The 22,068-nt window shown below is 47.5% G+C and overlaps 1 protein-coding gene across 1 annotated transcript; it reads right to left on the reverse strand.

The window, feature by feature from the left end:
• Nucleotides 1–11,120: 11,120 nt before the first annotated feature.
• LOC139014415 (cytochrome c-like) lies at nt 11,121–11,590 on the reverse strand. Its single transcript, XM_070421384.1, has one exon. It carries the CDS (start codon nt 11,529–11,531, stop codon nt 11,214–11,216), a length of 318 nt encoding a protein of 105 aa, XP_070277485.1. The 5' UTR covers nt 11,532–11,590; the 3' UTR covers nt 11,121–11,213.
• Nucleotides 11,591–22,068: the final 10,478 nt, after the last annotated feature.

Here is a 22,068-nt window from a genome sequence, read left to right on the forward strand (position 1 = left end):
CTCAGGCTTCTCCTGGGTGTGACTCTTATGACACCCACCAAGATGTGACTCCTGCCTAAGGCGTTCCCATTGGATCGCCCTCACGGGGCTTTCACCAGGGCATGGTTTTTTTCTTGGGTAAGAGATGAGTAGCACTGATTTTTTCCCCCTCGGATTCGTTACTTTCATAGTGGTTGTCTCTATAGAAATTCCAAAGAGTATGATGAAGTTTGAGTTTGACAGAAGGTTTCAGACAGTGACAACACTCACAGGGTTCTGCTCCATTCAGTGTCGCTGCCCCATGATGGGACCATGTGCCACCTGTGTTACAGGCAGAGGACCTTGTCCGTGGGCACTTTCTCTCATGAACCACTGAGTCTAGATCAGCTCATTCTAAGTGAGTCACTGATGGCTATTTTCCTTCTTGGAGGAGTAAGTTTGGAAGTTACATCTTCCAGACTCTTCTTGGGAAAGTGAAGACTCCAGAGAAAGTGTGGCCAGCTTCTCCACTTTGGTTAAACCCTCTATTGTTACAATTCTCTTCTGCTCTTGGACGTGGAGACATTATAGAAGTCATCTACGGGAAGCCATCCATTGTCAATACTATCATGAGAGTGCATCAAGGAACTCGGAAGGCTGATGAACCTTGAGCTTTAGCAAGGCTAAAGCTATGCACCAATTGTTCCATGTTGAGATAGTGATGGCTCAAAGCAATTTCCTGACCTGATAGCCTCAAAGTCAATCTTTACTGACCTTTGAGACGGTCTGTCTGCTACCTGTTTGCCGTGCTTACTGAGGACAAGATGTGTATCTAAAACTGAATAAAAAGCAGATAAGGCCAGGTTTCAGTGAGCCTCTCCAAGAGAGAGGTTTCCACCTGGCCCCCCATGCCTTCTAAATTCATATTTCTTGTCTAAGTGTTTTCATTTGTGCGCGGCCCCTTCTTCAGATCCTGAACCCTAAATGTAAAATGTTGTGGCAGTCAGTCATCCTTTCTTTGACATAAGGATCAAGGCAAGGTTCAGGTTCCCAAACCTTGAGACACTTCTTGGGAGCCTGGGCTCTGTCCTGAAATCCTGCTGCAGGTCTCAGGGCAGAGGGCTCTCCTCTCTAGACAGACTCGTGGTTTTCCTGTTGGGCTGGGACCTGAGCCCTGCAGAGGAGTTCTTCTGCAGCCCACTTTGCAGCCCACCCCATGCAGTGCTCACCTGCCATGAGGCCAGACCAAAGGGGGCCCTTACACAGACATTTCTTTTCTCTTATTGCAGGCGAGTATGTTGCTTAACTTTCTGCCACTGAAAATCATGGCTTATCTTCTCTTCATTCCAATAATGGTGTCTTCCCAGTTCTTGCAGACTCCACCTCTCTAAAGCCTTTCTGACCATCGCTTGCTACCTGGTCCCTGGAGCACCTGTTCTAAGTTTTGTCTTAGAAGCATTCCATTTCTAGGTGCCATTTTGGGTCACGATCCTCTACTGCTGTGTAACAAAACACCAATTATTAATGGGTGAAAACAACACTTCACTACCATGCCTCCCAGTGTTTGGGGCTGGCTGGGCTCACCTGATGTCTTTGCTGGGTTTGCTTTGGGTCTCTCACACACTGGCAGTCAGATGGTAGCTGGAGCTGGAGTCACTTAGCGGTTCCGTGGGGTTGGAATGTCCACACTCTCTTTCCTTTTGTCTGTTGCCTCAGGATCTCCCATGTGGCTTCTCTCCCAGCAGGGTGGTCAGAGTTTTTATACGGCATTTGAGTTCCAGAGAGCACAACAGCAGACGGTGGACGGCTTTCTAAAGTCCTTGGGCTAAACTTGGCAGAACATCACTTCCTCCACCTTCTGCTGGTTAAGCTGAGTTACAGGACCAGGCCAGATTCAAGGGGGCAGCAGCACACAGGGCATGAGCACCAGGAACCACAGTTCATTGGAGCTCTTGTTAAAGACTAGCTCCCTCAGCATGAAAGGATTGTAACCAAAAATGGCAGTCCTGCCCTGGCCCATGTGGCTCAGTTGGTTGGGTGTCATCCTGTGCACCAAAAGGTTGCTGGTTAGATTCCTGGTCAGGGCACATGCCCATTTTGCAGGCTTGATCCCTGTGTTCTGCTCTCACATCAATGTTTCTCTTGCTCACTTTCTCTCTTCTATCTTTCTAAAAAAAATCAGTAGTAATATATATATATATATATATATATACTGAGTGGCCAGATTATTATGACCACCCCATCAGTACTTCATTGGGCCACCTTTTGCCTTCAATACTGCGGTGATTCTTCTTGGCATTGACTCCACAAGATGTTGAAAGGTGATGCGAGGAATCTGACACCATGCCTAATGAATAGCACTGTCCAGTTCTGTGAGATTTGATGGTTGTGGAATCAGCTGTCTGATGGCTCTTTTAACTTCATCCCACAAATGCTCAATTGGATTGAGATCTGGTGATTGTGGGGGCCACCTAAACAAGGTAAAGTCTCCCTCATGTTCTTGAAACCACTCCTGCACAATACGAGCACCGTGGCATGGCGCATTGTCTTGTTGGAAGAAGCCATCTCCACTGAGATACGCCATCAACATGATAGGATGAACCTGATCAGCAATAATACTTAGGTATGTTGTTCTATTCAGACGTTGTTCCACACGAATTAAAGGGCCCAAATCATGCCAGGAAAACATGCCCCAAACCATAACACTGCCCCCACCAGCTTGAAGGGATGTACTCATGCATGTGGGGTGCATGCTTTCATGCTGTTTCCGCCAAATTCTCACTCTATCATCTGCATGATGCAACTGGAAACGTGATTCATCGGACCACGTGACTTTTTTCCAATGCTCGACTGTCCAATCCTTGTGTTCCTGTGCGAATTGGAGACGTTTTATCTTGTTAACTGCAGACAGCAAAGGTGTTCAAACAGGACTTCAGCTTCCATATCCCATACGATGCAGTGTACGTATGGCTAATTTGCCTACAAACTTCAGGTGGTCATAATAATCTGGCCACTCAGTGTATATTATTACTGATTTTTTTTTATATTAGAAAGGCAATTCTGTGACTTTCTTACCTTCAAGTCCTCACAGAAACAATTACTTCTGACTCTTCTTAGCTTTCCCCCCTGGTATTTATTTCCATCTTTCCAAATCACATGCCTATGTCCTAATTTTTGATTTGTTAATATTAGATGCTTTGGACTTTCTACTATGGAAGATGAGGATTTAGCATTCTTCTCTCTCTGTCACCCCATTACCATATAGTTATCACAAATTTTCATTAAAGCCCTTTTAGTGTCTATCTTTTTTATTTATTTTATTTTTTAATTTTTAAAATAAATCTTTATTGTTCAGATTATTACAGTTGTTCCTCTTTTTCCCCCCATAGCTCCCGTACTTACCCCCCACCCCCACTGTCCTCATCCATAGGTTACGATTTTTGTTCAGTCTCTTCCCGCACCCTCCACACACCCTTCCCCCTGAGAATTGTCAGTCCACTACTTCCTATGCCCCGATTCTATTCTATTCACCAGTTTATTCTGTTCGTCAGATTTTTTATTCACTTGATTTTTAGATTCACTTGTTGATAGATATGTATTTGTTGTCACTTTGTTGTTCATAATTTTTATCTTTACCGTTTTCTTCTTCTTCCTCTTCTTAAAGAATACTCTTCAGCATTTCATATAATACTGGTTTGGCAATGATGAACTCCTTTAGCTTTTTCTTATCTGTGAAGCTCTTTATCTGACCTTCAATTCTAAATGATAGCTTTGCTGGGTAGAGTAATCTTGGTTGTAGGTTCTTACTATTCATCACTTTGAATATTTCTTGCCACTCCCTTCTGGCCTGCATAGTTTCTGTTGAGAAATCAGCTGACAGTCATATGGATACTCCTCTGTAGGTAACTAACTGTTTTTCTCTTGCTGCTTTTAAGATTCTCTCTTTGTCTTTTGCCCTTGGCATTTTAATTATGATGTGTCTTGGTATGGTCCTCTTTGGATTCCTTTTGTTTGGGGTTCTCTGCACTTCCTGGACTTGTAAGTCTATTTCTTTCACCAGGTAGAGGAAGTTTTTATCTTTACCGTCATTATTTCTTCAAGTAGTTTTTCAATATCTTGCTCCCTCTCTTCCTCTGGCACCCCTATAATTCGGATGTTGGTATGCTTGAAGTTGTCCCAGAGGCTCCTTGCACTATCTTCATATTTTTGTATTCTTTTTTCCTTTTGCTTTTCCAGTTGGGTGTTTTTTTGCTTCTTCATATTTCAAATGTTTGACTTGATTCTTGGGATCCTCTAGTCTGCTGTTGGATCTCTGTATATTAGTCTTTATTTCAGTCAGTGTATGCTTAATTTCTAATTGGTCCTTTTTCATATCCTTGAGGGTCTCACTATATTTCTCGGCGGTTTCTAGAAGATTCTTGAGTAACCTTATAACCATGGTTTTGAACTCTATATCCAGTAGTTTGCTTTCCTCCATTTCTTTCATTTGTGACCTGTTTCTTTGTCTCTGTATTTTGGCTGCTTCTCTGTGTTGATAGAGTGACTTTGTGTGCCAGGTGTCCTATAGGGCCTAGTGGCTCAGCCTCCCTAATTACCTGAGGTGGACACTCTTGGTGTACCCCCTTTGTGGGCTGTGTGCATAGTCTTGTTGTAGTTAAGCCTTGATTACTATTGGTATCACTGGGAGGAATTGATCTCCAGGCCAATTGGCTGTGAGAATCAGCTGTGTCTACAATGAGAGAACTTCTGTGCTGGAGACACCCTTATGGGGCAGGACTTGCTTCAGTGGGGTTTTGGGGCTCACTGAGTCTTCCCCCTGAGTGTGTCTCTTATGGATGTGAAGAGTTGTAATCTGGATGGTCTCACTCTGACCACTGGGTATACTGGCTCTTGGATCTCCAAAGAGGTGCAAAGTCAGCCACTGCTTGAGACCACCCAGCAGGAGCTACAGAGAGATCTGCAGGTTCCTTCTCTTGTTTGGGGTTTGGAGGTGCCAGATGAGGCCCAGCTGTGAAGCAATGCAGGCTGCTGAGGAGCGTTAGGCCTTCTTTTGGAAGCTCTGGGGTTCTCTGATCCAGCTGCAGTTTGACAGGTTTTTAGGTGGAGAAAGGCCAGGCCATTCATATGCAAAAGTCTCTGCACACAGCTTGGGTGGTGTTGTAAATTGGGTGGGGCGGGGTCTCAGGGAATCGCCAGGGTGGAGCAAACAGCAATGGTTGCCTGTTGGCCCTCCCCTGGATAGGTCCCTGGGTCTCTGTGTCCCGTGACCCCTTGCAGGAACAATGACGGCTGCAAGCACCTCTGTGAGAAAGCCACCCTCACATTCCCGCCCGATGCCAGACAGTCCAGTTTCTCCCCGTATGAGTCTGGGTCCCCAGATTCTCGCCCTGAACTGGATTTCAGAGCAGTCGGGAGCTTGTATGTCCCTCCTGATTGAAAAAGACAACAGCTGCCAGCTCCTTTCTCGAATGCCTCTGTACCTCCATACTTCCACACCTCTGCACCTCCTACCGGACTCAATGCACTTTTCTCTTTCCTTCTAGTTGTAGAATTTCCACTCAGCCAGCCTTCCTGTGGTTCTGGATGATATTCGTTTTGTCTTTTAGTTGTAGTTTTAATGTGGTTATGTGCGGCAGCAAGTTTAGGTGTTTACCTATGCTGCCATCTTGGTTCCTCCAAGTGTATATCTTATTATGACTATATTAATATTATCCATCGAAGGATGCAGTGTGCCTTTCTGTACAGTTTTTCTCCCAGGGGTAAATATTGGCTTCTTTTAGTTGTTTAATTTTCTCTGTACTTACACTAATGCTCCCCCAAACTCTCTGGTAGGACTACAACAGGCCCTCTCAACACTGTCAATAAAAGGCATTGGATAACCCATGTATGGTCAACTGGTACTGCAGTAACAAACAGCCCGGATACTGCAGGGGTTTATAACAATATCTGTCCTGCTCAACCGTGGTTGCTCAGCAGGGGGTCACAGCTCGATTCCTGGTCAGGGCACACATCCAGGTTGCGAGATCGGTCCCCAGGAAGGGGCATGTAGGATGCAGCCGATCACTGATTCTCTCTCATTGCTGATGTGTCTATTGCTCTCTCCCTCTCACTTCCTCTCTGAAATCAATAAAAATAGACTAGCCCTAGCTGGCTTGGCTCAGTGGATAGAGCATTGGCCTGTGGACTGAAGGGCCCTGGGTTCGATTCCGGTCACGGGCATGTATCTAGGTTGCATGCTCCTCCCTTGCCCGGACCCTGGTCAGGGCATGTGCAGGAGGCAACTAATGCATGTGCTTCTCTCACATCGATGTTTCTCTCTGTCTTTCCCTCTCTCTTCCACTCTCTCTGGAAATCAATGGAAAAAAATATCCCCAGATGAGGATTAAAAAAGAGAAAGATTCAAAAAAAATCACCCCCCCCCCCCCCGCAACAATATCTATCTTTCTTGTGTCCGAGAGTCCATTTACTCACTCTGTGAGGTGCCGCCTCTTCCTGTCTCAGCGCAGGTTCTCACCCAGGATGCCACCGATGGTCCCCACCTCAGTGAAAACTGGATGATTCGTCTTTGCTCTTCTGGACGCAGCCAGATGCCATGGTGGGCACCCAGTAGGTGACTAATGGAGGGTGCCTGGTGCATAGTCCTGTCCCTGCACAGGGACCCACCCTGCATGCACCCATTGACTGCGGTGGTACAGAATCCTGTTTGACAGCTTGTATATGTTGGGTGGCTTAGAGAAGTACATAAGCTTGGTGGCTTTTTGTCTGCCATGGAGAGAGATCACGGTACCTCAGAGATCTTCAATAAGGATCAGTGGGAAAATCATTGCCTCCCATGGACACCTGGGGATGCTGCCGGTGGAAGCCACCAGGGCGCACCTGTGGGATTCCAGGTGCTATTCCAGCCAGTAGGAACAAGGCCGAGTCCTGCCTCACCCCTCTCAGGAGTAATTATCCCAATTAGCGTAGGTATATCTTTTTAGAGTCTTCAAACGAGTTTTCAGACTCATAAACACATACAGAATCACTTAGCTTTTCTCCATGTGTGTTTTGGCATAAATGATAATACTGTCAACCTTATTCTGTAACCTAACTTTTCCCACTAATTTTGAGTTCCTTCATGTTAGTTCACATTTCTTATCCATGGCTGGGGATACCTCATGGCACTGATGAATCCAAGATCAGTCAGAGCTTCCTGGTGGTTCCGTTTAGGTTGTTTCCCAAGTTGCACTCCTAGGAGCATGGCTGGGAGGAGGTTTTCCACGTGTGTCTCTTTGCACACATGTGTCCTTTATCCTGGAGGGTGGAGGCAGGCGTGAGCACACTGAAATTTTGGCAGATGGAGCCCAACTCTGCTCCCAGAATGCTCTGTCGGTGACACCCCCCTGAACGAGGGTCCTGTGACACTGCCGGGGCAGCATGGGATGCGATTCACTTTTTCAATTTTGGCCAATCTGATGGGGAGAAAATGGCATTTGTGGTGCTTAGCTTAGTGGTTAATTTTTTTAAAATAAAAAGCCGGTTTTTCACCTGAAGCCTGACGTTTTGGGAGAGGCCGAGGAGCTTGGTTAGAGCCTGGACTTGGAGCGGGCAGCGGTCCTCGTCCTGGGCCTCCACTCCCTCGCTGGCCATGGCCTCTCTGGCACTTGGTCTTTCCTCTGTCAGATGGAGACAGGGAGTGACTTACCTCCCTGAGCCGGGGTGAGGGCGACAGGAGTTCCCCACAGCCCCCAGCACAGTGCCGGCGCGCGGTGGGTGCCAGGTAGGTATCTGTAGATTTTTAGGTAGAGCTGTGCTCCATAATTTTCAGCCCAGCAGGTGAGACACAGAAACGGTGCAGGGATGAGGGTTCCAATAACCTCACCTTTGTGTCCCCAGAACTCAGCTTGAAAGCTGGTGATGAAGTTCAGCCTTTCCATGACAGGCAGGGAAACTGAGACCACGCAGAGGTCATTAGCTGCCCAAGGTCACACAGCCTGGCGCTGCCTGGTCCAGACAGATCCCAGTCTCCTGCTCTCTGCGCCACACCGTCTCTCCCCTCATTCCCGTATCCTCAACTCGGCCCGTTTTTGTCTGAGGATAAATCCCAGGAAAGGAACCCTCGCCCCTAACGCATTTAAGGAAAGGCTCTCAGGTGAAAGCACAAGATAGGGATTTGGTCAACAAAAGCCCAGGGATCCCTGAGTGTCCACACACGACGGCAGTGACCCTGAGAGCGGCATTAACACTTTCAGTTGGTAAGTTAAAATTTTTTTTAATTGATTTTTTTACAAAGAGAGTAAGGGAGAAGGAGAGAGAGAGAGAGAGAGAGAGAGAGAGCCATCAATGTGAGAGAGAAACATCCAACTACTGCCTCTTGCACGCCCCCGGCCTGGGATTCAGCCTGCAACCTGGGCATGTGCCCTGACCCAAGATCGAACCAACCACCTTTCGGTGCACAGGACGACACCCAACCGACTGAGCCACACCGGCCAGTGCTCAGCCAGTAAGTTTTGCTCCGGGCAGCTGTCTGTGGGCCCTTGATGAGAGGGAGAGGCTCAGGTTCCAAGGGACAAAGGGACAGTGTGTCTCAGATTTAGCATCTTTGCTCTGAAAGGGCTCACCTGGTCCAGTGGCCTGCACCTGTCTGTACCACGTATAGGATGCGGACGAGGAAGGCGCCAGAACTCAGAGCTGCTTTGGAAACCGATCAAAACACTGGAGACGAATTTTGCTGGCTTAATGCCTAATGGCTTATCTGACAGTTTCACTGGGTAGGACAGTCTGACCTAGCGTTCTGCAGGAGAATGTATAATTATTAAGGTATTTTTCCCAGGCAGCAGCAGCACTGCTTGTCCCACTTAATTTGGTTAATATTTTAGTGAACTGAACAGCTAGCTAACCATTATCCAGTCATAGAAATGTAAAGCCAGGCAGATTGTGGTCTTTTTCTTTTCAGAAGTTCAGATTTTTGCATTCAAAGAGGCCTGTCCATTTTATCAAAATTGCTCTTGGACTTTCGGCAAACATTTTAGACTGTGAGGCTTGGTAATTTTCTTTTTTAAACGAATGCTAGCTTTTTTTTTTTGACAGTGGTTTAAGCTTTGAGATCCTTTTCAATTTATTTTTTTCATGGAGCGATTGGGAAGCCTTTCCCAGCCCTGTCTCATTCCCGTGCCACCAGGAGACAGCTCAGCGGGCTCAGGCCCCTGCTCACCGTGGTGCTGCTCGCCAGCTGTGTGACTCCAGCTACGTGACTTGCCTCTCTGAGCCTCAGTGTGAACGTCGAGGAGAGGAGAGCGATTTCCAGGGAGTTTTGAAGATGAAGAAAAGTGGAAGGAGAAAATGACAGCATGCACTCGGGTCTGTGTAGGGAATTTTGCACAGTGAGGGACGGAGCCAGTGCCAGGAAGCGGTGGCACCTGGGATGATGTTGGGGTGCCGCTTAGCTAGCGGCAGGAGGCTCAAGGTCTGCACACCCTCATTCTGATTCTGTAGCACAAGCTCTTTACCAAGGACGACATGTACTTCCTGGGACAGTTTCCGTTCCTCAGCGGTCGGTTCTCAGAACTTGGGTTAGTAAGAGTGTGGCCACTTCCGAAGTTGCCAGTCTTTGCCTTTGTTGCTCACCCACTTTGCGCCTCCGTTTTTTTCATTTGCAAAAGGGAGAAAGACACAGTTTCTACTTCCCAGGGTGTGAAGGGAATGAGATGAGCATTAAGTTAGACACATCAGTACACTTAGAGCACGTGCGGTGGCGCTCAGTAAGCGTCAGTTCTCTTTCCTGCTGTGACTGTCACTGGGCGCCAAGGCCTCCCACATCGCAGCTGGCGTGATGCGGTGCTTTATTAGTGCCAACGGGCACTTCCCGAGCAAAGACAGATTCTTCTTTTCAGCAAGAGAGGCTGCCAGTGGGTCTCCGCATAGAGAAAAAGTTAGTGATGCCCGTTGTCTTTGCAGTTTACTCTGAGTTACACAGAGTGAGGTAAGGAAGTGCCCGCGCTCAGAGGGAGTGGAGTTTCTGTTGGACCTTGCAATGCGGAGTTCGGGGGAAGGTGGGCCCGCTCGCACGAGAAGCCCTGGAGTGTTCTGGAAGGAAAAGGTTAACAGCATTGCCTCTTCCTGGGATTTAACTGGGGTGCCCTGCCTTGTGTATGGGTTGGGGCTTCCATAGAGATCCAGGAACAGAGAAAAGAAAGAGTCCCAGGAAATGAAATAGCTATAGGAATAGGGTTGCTGGATTTAACAAATAAAAATATATCTCATTTAAATCCTCTCATTTGTTCCCTATGTAGGGTTGCAAGAAAAAATAAATGACCTGTAATTTTTTTTATTATAAACTAGAGGCCCAGTGCACGGGTAGGGTTCCTAGGCCTGGCCAGCGATCAGGGCCCATAGGGCCTTCTAGCTACTGACTGGGGCCTTCTTTCGTTTCGCGCCGTCCCCTGGTGGTCATCGCATGTCATAGTGAGCAATCAAGCTCCCGGTCTAACTCCCGAGGTGTCATTTTGCATATATAGAGATATGTCCCATTCAGTATTTGGGGTATACTTATATTTAAAAAGCATAGGTTGTTTGTCTGAAATTCAAATTGGACTGGACATCCTCTATTTTTTTAAAATTCTCATCTGAGGAGTGAGGATATTTTTTCCCATTGATTTTATTTTTATTTTTATTTTTTTTAGAAGTGTTAAATACTCTTTATTTGATATTATACAGAAACCACACTAAAATGCCTTTCATTCAGTAAAAGGCAACAGTTTAGATACAGGAATTTTATTAAATTGGCATAGTTGGGACCAAAGAGATAAAACGATCACTGCCAGCTTATCTGCAGCCCTTCCTTTTAACAAGCTAATGAACTCAACCTGAAACACAAGCCAGTCTTGCAGGTCTAAGAGACAGTGAAGGGGTTTCCTCAGAATTTAAACATATTAACACAACCAGTCATAGAAATCTAAACGTAAGCCAATCTCCTACAGGTTTTGAGATGGTACTCGCCACCTCTGTGAAAAGTGGAACACTAGGAATCAAGTCCCACCATACTGTTAGAAGGGAGGACAGTGACAGTGCTTGCTGAACCAAAATGATCATCAAAGCTCAAAAAGCTGACCCTGTTCATTTAACCACAAGCCAATCTTATTTAAATCAGGACTGCCCGAAAGAAATGCTCTATTAGCCATTCATGATCTGAATTCTGGTGTATGAGATCAATTTAAATATGGTACACATAAAAAAAGTCATGAGACATTTGTAATAAATAAGGCAGTGGCCAACTATTACTCATTAGTAGCTTTATTGAGATAAGCTATCAAGTCTGCCCTCTCTGCGCTCTTCTTAATGCCAGCGAAGATCATTTTTGTTCCAGGGATGTACTTCTTGGGATTCTCCAAATACTCCATCAGGGTCGCCTCACCCCAGGTGATACCTTTGTTCTTGTTGGCATCCGTGTAAGAAAATCCAGGAGCCTGACCTGTCTTTCGCCCAAAGAGACCATGGAGATTTGGCCCAGTCTTGTGCTTGCCTCCCTTCTCCACAGTATGGCACTGGGCACACTTCTGAACAAAAATCTTCTTGCCCTTCTCAACATCACCCATTTTTAAATCGCTCGTTAGTCACGCGCAACACGAAGATGCCCACTCGCGAGCCGGACGTCCCGCTCTCTCTGATTTTATTTTTAGAGAGTGGAAGGGAGTAGGAAGAGGGAGGAAGTGGCGGGGGGGAGAGAGAGAGAAACATTGATGTGAGAGAGATAAATTGATTGGTTCAGGCCTCCTGCACGCACCCTGGGATCGCAACCCAGGTACATACCCTTGATTGGGAATTGAACCCATAACCCTTTGTCCAGAGCTGGAAATCCTCTATTTTATCTGGCAACTTACATAGTGGGTGAGTGAAAGGACCCCAGGGTGTAGGTTGCTGAAAAGAAGGCTGAGCTGTGGGAGGTCTGTGACCTGGGAATTTGCAGCTGAGTGAGGATAAGGGGTCCAGGAGTTTGGGCAATTATGTAGTGGAGGTCTGGGAGGTTTTGGGGAGTACAGTGTAGGGGGAATGAAGTCATTCTTGGTCTTAAAGAGCTTGCATCTAATTCTTCTTGGAGATGAGTGTGAGCAGGACTGACCCATCCCTCCCTGACACCAATAAAAGTATAAAACACTAGATTATCTTCAGGGGGTGGTCTGGACTTCCTGCTAATACAGGTAGCTGGGCCACTGAACATTGCATTCTGGGACAGCATGCACAGCACCTCATTTAATTTGTCTGTTTCTCTTGCAGTTTACCTTTTTAAACAATTTTATTGAGATATAATTTACATACCATAAAATCTACCAATTTTAAGTATATTATCAGTGGTTTCAGTAATTTTTTTTTTTTTTTTTTTTTTAAATATATTTTATTGGTTTTTTACAGAGAGGAAGGGAGAGAGATAGAGAGAGTTAGAAACATCGATTAGCTGCCTCCTGCACATCTCCCACTGGGGATGTGCCCGCAACCTAGGTACATGCCCTTGACCGGAATCGAACCTGGGACCTTTCAGTCCGCAGGCCGACGCTCTATCCACTGAGCCAAACCGGTTTCAGCAGGTTTCAGTAATTTTACTGAGGTACGCAATGTTCTGTTTTTACTCACACTTTTGGCACCAAATGTTTCTTTTTCTCCCACATCAACCAATTTTCCAACTCTCCGGACACCACATGGGTGTCTGACGATTCAATTCAGTTTTCACACTAAGTACCCAGAGCAGGTGCAGACCCCGTAGATATAAGGACTCCATCCCACAAGACTGCCTCAGATCAGAGGCCAGGCCCAGGCTCATGTTGTCACCTATACATTTTGTCACCAGGTTTGCCAGTTCACTAGAATGACTCACAGAACTCAGGAAAACGCTTTTCTTGAGAGATGCACAGGACAAGGCGAGTGGGGAGGCCGTGGAGCTTCCATGCTGTTTCTGGGTGTGCTCCCCTGCAGCACCTTGACATGCTCACCAGCCATGAGGCTCCTTGCACCCTGTCATTTAGATGTATGGAGGCCCCATTGCATAGACATAGTTGAGTAACTCATTGAGCAATGGTGATTAACTCAGCCTCCAGCCCCTGTTCCCACCTCAAAAGTCAGGGGTTCAGCTGGAAGTTCCAACCCTCTGATCTTGCCATGGTCTCTCTGGCCACCAGCTCTCATCCTGAAGACACCTTCCTCTCCCCGCCTCAGTTCATTTCATTAACATACAAAACCTTTCTTATCACTGGAGATCCCAAGGGCCTTAGGAGCCCTGTACCAGGAACCAGGGACGAAGACCTAATATTGATTTTTTATTATATCACAGATACATTCACACCACAATCCAGTTTTAGGTATGTCTGTCACCCAGTAGGATTTCTTGTGCCTGTTTACAGTTAACCCTCACCCGACCCCAACCTCTAGGCAACCACTAATCTGCTTTTTGTCTCTAGGATGTTGCCTTTTCTAGACATCTTGTATAGATAGATTCATACAAAAGCTAGTCTTTTGTGTCTGGCTTCTTTCACTTAGCACAATGTTTTTGAGATTGTTCTATGTTTTAAGTGCAATTCATTTCTTTTAGGGCTCAGTCATATTTTATTGCATGGAGATGCCACATTTTGTTTATCCCTTCATCAGTCGATTGATATTTGGGTTTTTCCACTTTTTGGCTTTTCTGAATAATGCTGCTAGGACATCTGTACAAACAACATAATTATTTTTTAATAATAATCTGTGTAGCTCTAGCTGATTTGGCTCAGTGGATAGAGCATCAGCCTATGGACTGAAGGGTCCCAGGTTTGATTCTGGTCAAGGGCACATGTCTGGGTTGCAGTCTCAATCCCCAGTAGGGGGCATGTAGGAGGCAGCCAATCAATGATTCTCTCTCATCATTGATGTTTCTATTTCTCTCTCCCTCTCCCTTCCTCTCTGAAATCAATACAAATATATTAGAAAAAAATCTGTGTGTGTGAGTCAGAATGAAGGAGGAGAGGTTCAGTATAAAAGTGGTATTTGAGGAAATGATCCACTCATTTTCACTTCATGGTTTTAAAAGTTAGACCATGTTTACTTACATTTCTGTATGACACATGACACACACACACACCTGGTTAGTGCTGAGGCGTGCGGCTCGGAGAAACCAAGGCTTCCCTCCAGCGGTATTGTGAAACCAAGGACAAGCAAGGCTAAGATGAGAAACAAGCCATTTAACAAACAAGCTTATGTAAGCCTCTGCAGCTAGAAATAAAGAAACTGGAAAACGAACTCACAGGACCATTGAATTCAAAACAGAGTATCTTTTCTATTGTGTATATTTGTGTTTTTGCATAGAATCTTTTAACGTTATTTCAGTAGTTTGAAATGAATGTGCTGAAGATTTACCTAAAAATTACCAGGTATATTTAATGGGAAGCAAGAAAAAACCCCCAAAAGTGAGCCTATAAAAAGGTTGTATTGGCCCAGCTGGTGTGGCTCAGTGGTTGAGCATCGACCCATGAACCAGAAGGTCACAGTTGGATTTCTGGTCAGGGCACATGCCTGGGTTTTGGGCTCAATCCCATGTAGGGTGTGTGCAGGAGGCAGCTGATCAATGATTCTGTCTCAACATTATTGTTTCTACCTCTCTCCCCCTCTCCCTTCTTCTCTCTGAAATCAACAAAAACATTTTTTTAAAGGGCTATATTGGAAGTAGTATTTGGGGCAGGGCTGTGGAGAGAGAGAGAGAGGGTGGGACAGTGACAGATTCTGCCTACCTTATCTTGGAAGTAGCACCCAATACCTTTGCATGGGACTTCCTCTCCATCTTTCATGGTCCATGTTGCTTCGGTGGTGGCTGGTGCCCCCTCTCTAGCTCCAAGGTGGGAGTCTTATCCAGGCAGAGCAGATGTGCTGGCCATGGCGATTGGCCCAGGGATTGGCACGTGATTTCAGTTAGCTGGCCTGAAGTTTGCTTTCTTCTTTTCGGGTGATGGGCGTGGGCAGGGACCTATTGGGAATGAGCAGCTGTTTCCTGCTGGAGCTGGTGAGCTGGTGGGAGTCTCATGCTATTGGGTCCACCATGTGAAAAAACCCTGCCCAGGAAAGAAGTCAAAGGAGCTCAGCAGTGTGGCCAGTGGCTGAGCGTCAAGCCGTGTGCCAAGACATCGCCAGGTTGATTCCAGGTCAGGGCCCATGCTTGGGTTGTGGCTCTATCCCCAGCAGGGAACGTGCAGGAGGCAACCGATAAATGTTGACGTTTCTCATCAATATTTCTCTCTCTCCCTCTCCCTTTCTCTCTCTCTCTCAATAAAAAAACAACAAACCAATTGTAGGGCGCGGCTATAGGGTTAAGCCTCGGACTGATCTGTTGGCAAAGCCACAAACAAGTCCCAGCTTAGAGGGCACAGTCCTCTTAGCATAATTAGGCTTGACCTTATGATGCTCCCTAGATCTTATCTGGGAAGCTAATGGGATAAGGGAGATGTAGCAAGTGCTGCCAAAACAAGTGAAACTCACAAGAACATTGTAACTATGGTGACCACTACCTTGTTTACTTCTGGCTATAAAATAAAGGCTCAGCTTGCCTCTGGATCTCTCTCTGTGGCCTCAGCCAGGCACAGGAAATCCACCTAGACCAGGGGTGGGCAACCTTTTTGTGAGGGCGTGCCAAAACCAGCAAAATCTCTGACTCAAAATTCTTCTGCGTGCCAACCCTAATTTTTTGAGAACATGTTCTGCCTACTTGATATCTCTTAAGGTATACGTATGTGAAGAACCTTGAAGAAATAATAAAATTCATTCGAGCAACAAAAACACAGTATATGATGATAAAAAATACATTTATTTTTAATGTATACATGTACACTGATAGTCCGACAGAAAACTTTATGACTCCGTTTGATATTATCAGTGGGACTTTTGCTGCTGCATCACTGATGACAGAGATTTTTACATCAGGTTTATATTTCGTGACCTTCAGAGATATGCACACGCTACTACTTTCATTCGTCAGGCTACTCCTATTATGAGACTTAACAAAATTCATCACTGAGAACAAAGATTCACAAGTGTTTGTGGATGAAACCAAAACACTGGTCGGATCTAGGAAGGCAGGGAGAGTTAAGGCAGAGGCATAGAAATTGCTCTTCCCCTCTCTCATCAATCCATGTCTATGGTCTTTAAGATAACTTGTTATGTAAAATTATTTATTTATCTAAGATGCACCTACGCTGAATTTATCTGAAAAATAAAAAAGTCGATATTAAGAAAAAAATTGTAAATGGAAGATTATAAGAGAGGGTTTTGCGTGCCAGTAAAAGTTACTGGCGAGCCATATTTGGCACTCGGGTACTTCATGGCAAATGTGTGTTTTGGCTTGAGCAATTCTTGTCATGTGCTGCTCCTGCACTTCCCCTCGGCTGTGGTGCCGGGGCAGCACCCTTTCTGTGTGCACAAATGAACAACATGGCAAAAAGCAGAATTTGTGAGCACTTTTCTGTATGATTATTACACTTCCATTAAAAAGTACACAAACAACAAAGCTCAGTGGATTCTGACAAGCGGGTTGAGAAATAGAATACTTTCAGCTCCACAGAGAGCCCCGCTCATGCCAGAAAGAATTTGATTATGAAAGGAAATCCCAGTGTAGTGGCTGCCAGGTTTCTACTTGGTTTATGAGAATTTACATTCATCAGGCAGTGGCAAACACTCGGGATCCAGACCAGGTCTGTCTGACCTCAAAGACTGGAAAGCAACATCAGACAGGAACTCTAAAAATTAGTGTTTTCTTGTGCTTCTGTATACTTACTCCCAAACTTCTGTGTCAGAGGCCCCTGCTTACCTTTGTTGAATAAAATTTCACTTCCTTACCCAGCCCTACAAGGCCCTATGAGCTGATCTCCTCTTGTAAGTCCTCAACACATTCCCCCTTCCTCATACTCCTTCCCCACCCTGGACTCAAACTCACCACACTCATTCCCACCCCAGGACCTTTGCACCTGCTGTTTCCTCTGCCAGAAGGCTCTTCCCCATATCTTCCCATGATTGGCACCTTGTTATCATTCAAGCTCCTGCCCAATCCCCAGGGATGCCTTCCCTGACTACTCTTTCTAAAGAAGACCCTAGGCCAGATAGTGACCTATCTGCCTCGCTATGTTCGGTTTAGCTTGCACAGCCTGGTAGAAAAGAGAGAAAAGTTAACAGAAAAATTAAATAATGTGCTAAGTTCTCTGCTAGGAAGTCTATGGGACTGGAGAGCTTTGCTGAAGGTCTTGCAATCCTGAGGAGCATTGCCATAGGCCACGGCGCTACCCCTCCATGCACCATTCTCCTTTTCTATAGGACAAGGCACTAGTAGTGCCCACCTCATAGGGACTGGTGAGAATTCAGTGTGTTAATATGTCTAAGTGCTTAGCGGAATGCTTGACACATAATAATACCACATACTGTCTTTTATTATTATTTACTAGAGGCCTGGTGCACAAAATTCATGCACTGGGGGGGGGGGGTGTCCCTCAGCCCAGCCTGCAGTCTCTCCAATCTGGGACCCCTCTGGGGATGTCCGACTGCCAGTTTAGGGCCGATCCCTATGGAGGTTGACGGGTCACGGGAGGTTGGCTGTGGGAGCACATGGCAGTCGGACATCCCTCTCACAATCCAGGACTGCTGGCTCCCAACTACTCGCCTGCCTGACTGATCAATGCCTAACTGCTCTCCTGCTGGCCCAATCACCCCCAACTGCCCTCCCTTTCCATCCCGGTCACCCCCAAATGCCCTCCCCTGCCAGTCTGGTCACCCCCAACTGCCCTCCCCTGCTGGCCATCTTGTGGCGGCCATCTTGTGACAACATGGGGGTGGCCATCTTGTGCAAGGATCAATTTGCATATTACCTCTTAATTATATAGGGTTTTTATTGATCTGGTTCCCAAGTAAGAGTTCTTGATGAGAAAGGCTGAGTTCTTCCATGGAAACTTTCACTTTTGTTCTGCATTTCATCATCTGGTTCTTCCCAGCTTCTAGATTATAGTCACCTGTGGGGTTGAACATTCCTGGTGCCTGACATTACCTCTGACCAACTGGATCAGGTTTCAGAGCACAAGCTGTTTTCCCAACTCCACATCGAGTGTGGTTATTCACCAAACTAGAGGCCCAGTGCACAAATTCGTGCATGGGTGAGGTCCTTCAGCCTGCCCGGTGATCGGGGCCAGTGATTGGGGCTGGTTAGGGTGGCCAGCCCAGGGGAAAGGACTGTGGGAGGTTGGCCAGCCCAGGGGAGGGACCGCGGGAGGTTGGCTGGTCACGGGAAGTTGGCTGTGGAGCACACCGACCACCAGGGAGCAGCTCCTGCATTGACCATCTGCCCCCTAGTCCAGCTGGTCATCCGGTCGTCATGGTCGCTTAGGCTTTTATATATATAGACTAGAGGCCTGGTGCACAAAAATTTGTGCACTGGCGGGGGGCGGGTGGTTATCCCTCAGCCCCTCTTGTGCCCTCTCAGTCTGGGACCCCTCAGGAGATAACGACCTGCTGGCTTAGGCCCGCTCATGGGTGGCAGAGGGCAGGCCCAATCCCTAGGTGCCTGCCCCGCAGCCCCTGGTCGGGCTCAGAGCAGGGCCAATTGGGGAGTTGGGGCGCCGCCCCTATCATGCACAGAGCAGGGCGAATCAGGAGGTTGCGATGCCACCCTCAGTCACACTCAGGGTAGGGTCAATTGGGGGGTTGGGGCGCTGCCCCCTGTCACACTCAAGGCAGGGTCGATGGGGAGGTTGCAGCGCCACCCCCTGTCATGCACAGAGCAGGACGGATCAGGGGATTGTGGAGCCACCCCTGTCATATACAGAGCCGGCCAATCAGGGGGTTGGGGCGCTGCCCCCTGTCACGCACAGAGCGGGACCCATCAGGGGGGTTGGGGCTCTGTACTCTGTCACACACAGAGCAGGGCCGATCAGGGGGTTGGGGAGCTCCCCCCTATCAGGCACAGAGCAGGGCCGATCTGGGGTTTGGGGCTCCTTCCCCTGTCACAAACAGAGCAGGGTGGATAGAGAGGTTGTGGTCCCACCCCTGTCACACACAGAGCCACAGGGGGATCAGAGGGGTTGGGCGCTGCCCCCTGCCACGTTGATCCCAGTGCCAGGAGGCCTCGTGGCTCCGCTGATCCCAGGTTCGGGAGGCCTTGTGGCTCTGCTGATCCCAGGCCGGGAGGCCTCGCGGCTCCACTGATCCCGGTGCCAGGAGGCCTTGCTGTTCCGCTAATCCCAGGGCCGGGAGGCCTCACGGCTCTGCTGATCCCAGGTTCAGGAGGCCTGGCAGCTCCGCTGATCTCGGTGCTGGGAGGCATATTACCCTTTTACTATATAGGATAGAGGCCTGGTGCACGGGTGGGGGCCGGCTGGTTTGCCCTGAAGGGTGTCTCGGATCAGGGTGGGGGTCCCGCTTGGGTGCCTGGCCAGCCTGGATGAGGGGATGATGGCTGTTTGCAGCTTGTCACACCCCCTTCAGGGTGGGGGTCCCACTTGGGTGCCTGGCCAGCCTGGATGAGGGGATGATGGCTGTTTGCAGCTGGTTTCACACCCTTCAGGGTGGGGGTCTCCACTGGGGTGCCTGGCCAGCCTGGGTGAGGGGCTGAGGGCCGTTTTCAGTCTGGCGGGTGACTGAAGCTCCCAACCTCTCCTCTTTTTCTTTTTTTTTTTTTATTCTCAGATTTATTTACCTTCTATGGCTGTCACTGGAGCTGAGAGCTGGCTTTAGCTTTGAGGCTCAGCTCCAGCTCTGAGACCTCGGCTGCTGAAAGCAGGTATCTGGGCTTTGTTTACCTTCTGTATTTGAAACTTTGTTGCGAATCCAGCTCTGAGAGCCTGGCTGACTGAAAGCAGGTATCTGGGTTTTTTTTTAGCTTCTATAATTGCAACAATGTTTCCTAAACTGCAGCTCAGAGGCTGGCAGCGGCAGGTGGGGAACATTGGCTTCCTCCGTCACTGGAGCAAGCAAGCCTCCTGTTCGCTTCAGCTGCCTGGCTGCCAGCCGCCATCTTGGTTGGCAGTTAATTTGCATATCTCGCTGATTAGCCAATGGGAAGGGTAGCAAAGTTACAGTTAATTACCATGTTTCTCTATTATGAGATAGGATGGAAGGGTCACTGGTGTCTTACACAGGGTGAGGAAAGCAGGTTTACAGTTGTTTGTATGGGGAATAATGCAATCATCATATCTAATAAAGAGGGAATATGCTAATTGACTGCCCCACCCTCAAAGATGGCAGTGCCCACAGCCAATAATGAGGGAATATGCTAATTGACTGCCCCACCCTCAAAGATGGCAGCTCCCACAGCCACAAGATGGCCTATAGGGAAGGGCAGTTGGGGGTGACAAGGCTGGCAGGGGAGGGCAGTTGGGGCAATTGGACCAGCAGGGGAGCAGTTAGGTGTCGATCAGACTGGCAGGGAAGTGGTTAGGGGGTGATCAGGCTGGCAGGCAGAAGCAGTTAGGGGCAATCAGGCAGGCAGGCAGGCAGGCAAGCAGTTGGGTGCCAGCAGTCCCAGATTGTGAGAGGGATGTCCGACTGCCAGTTTAGGCCTGTGGGATCAGGCCTAAACTGGCAGTCAGACATCCCCCGAGGGGTCCCAGATTGGAGAGTGCATGCTGGGCTGAGGAACACCCTCTGCCAGTGCACAGATTTCATGCACAGGGCCTCTAGTAATTAATAAATAGTAATACAAGAATAAACTCGCCTACTTTTGTCTGACCCTGTATACTCTTTGGTTAGATTTGAGCTCATATTTAAGTGTATTAATGAAATCACTTATTCATATAGCATATATTATTTTTACTGGCCGGTTTTATATGTTAGACACTGCTTTTTAGTGGGAGACATGGATGATGATTAAACAAATAAATAAACAAGAAAATATTAAATAACAATAAGACAATACTTCATGTGAGTGACTGGCATTTGCTTCAGAAAGAGTAGTCAGGGAAGGCATCCCTGAGGATTGGGCTGGAGCTTGAATGATAACAAGGTGCCAATCAAGGGGAAGATATGGGTGAAACAGCAGTTGCAAAGGCCCTGGGGCAGGAATGAGTGTGGTGAGTTTGAGTCCAGGGTGGGGAAGGAGTATGGGGAAGGGGGAGTGTGTTGAGGACTTACTAGAGATCAGCTCATAGGGCCTTGTAAGGGATGGGTAAGGAAGTGAATTTGTATTCAGAGCCTATGAAGAGTTTTGAGGAGTGTGATATGATCTGTTTCAAAGTTTTGAAACAACTTTAAACAGGCTGGAGGATGGATTTTAGTGGGGGTGAATGTGGGTCAATGTCTTCAGCCAAGGAAGCTTGAGTTTTCTTAGCCCCGCTCTATAGAAAAACAGCATAATTAAGCTCAAAAGTTCCATTTCAGTAAGGACAACAGGCAAAGGTTTTTAGAAACCCAGGGCGCCTGGGGTTAAGCCATGAGACATGAATGTAACTTAACAAATGAATTAAAGTCACGATGTGCTTTGATTTATAAAAATCAAGCATTTTCAAATCTGACTGTCCTTCTGCTTAAAACATCCAGTGGACAGTGGTGGTGGAGGAGGCAGTGACAGCCCCACATGCAGGACTGTCCACCACAGCATGATGCCTTCCCAGGGCTGCCCACAGCCTTTGCAGGAGTATGTTCCCAAGTCAGATGACTAATCGTGCTTTGTGGTTTTTATGATGTCTCTATGGAAACCCTTAGAAACACCTGGACTGGTGAGCTGTAGAATTATGCATCGAGTCTCCCTCCATGGCAGCCCATGCTCTGCTGTCCCTGGGTCTTGGCTGAACTATGCAGACTGCTCCCAGGGGCGGTGCCAGGGTGGTGGTGTTGGACTGGGGTGTGTAGGGCAGCCTGTGTCTGAATCTCTTCTTTGCTTAGAGCCGAGTTTTACTAGACAAGGACTTAACCCCTAGGAGATGCAGAGGTCTCACCTGCGACATAAGGGTGGTACTAGTGTCAAGGCTCAGAGGCACATGCCCCTCAGGTAGCCAGCACAATTCCTGGCCTGGGGCAAGCGCTTCACACTGTGTCAAGCTTTTGAAAGCCCTCTATGCCCTCTCTATTTAAAAGGTGGCCCCAGAGGCAGCCATGCCCCTGGGAGATTGTCATAGAACCTCTAATCCAGACCTGCTGAGTCAGATT

The sequence above is a fragment of the Myotis yumanensis genome, unplaced genomic scaffold, assembly GCF_028538775.1.
Source record: "Myotis yumanensis isolate MYYU_CA2020_CCGP unplaced genomic scaffold, mMyoYum1.0.hap1 SCAF_7, whole genome shotgun sequence".
Taxonomy (NCBI): domain Eukaryota; kingdom Metazoa; phylum Chordata; class Mammalia; order Chiroptera; family Vespertilionidae; genus Myotis; species Myotis yumanensis.

What these genes read in the sequence shown, in the direction of transcription:
- LOC139014415 (XM_070421384.1), bottom strand. Translation starts at nt 11,531, where the DNA reads ATGGGTGATGTTGAGAAGGGCAAGAAGATTTTTGTTCAGAAGTGTGCC.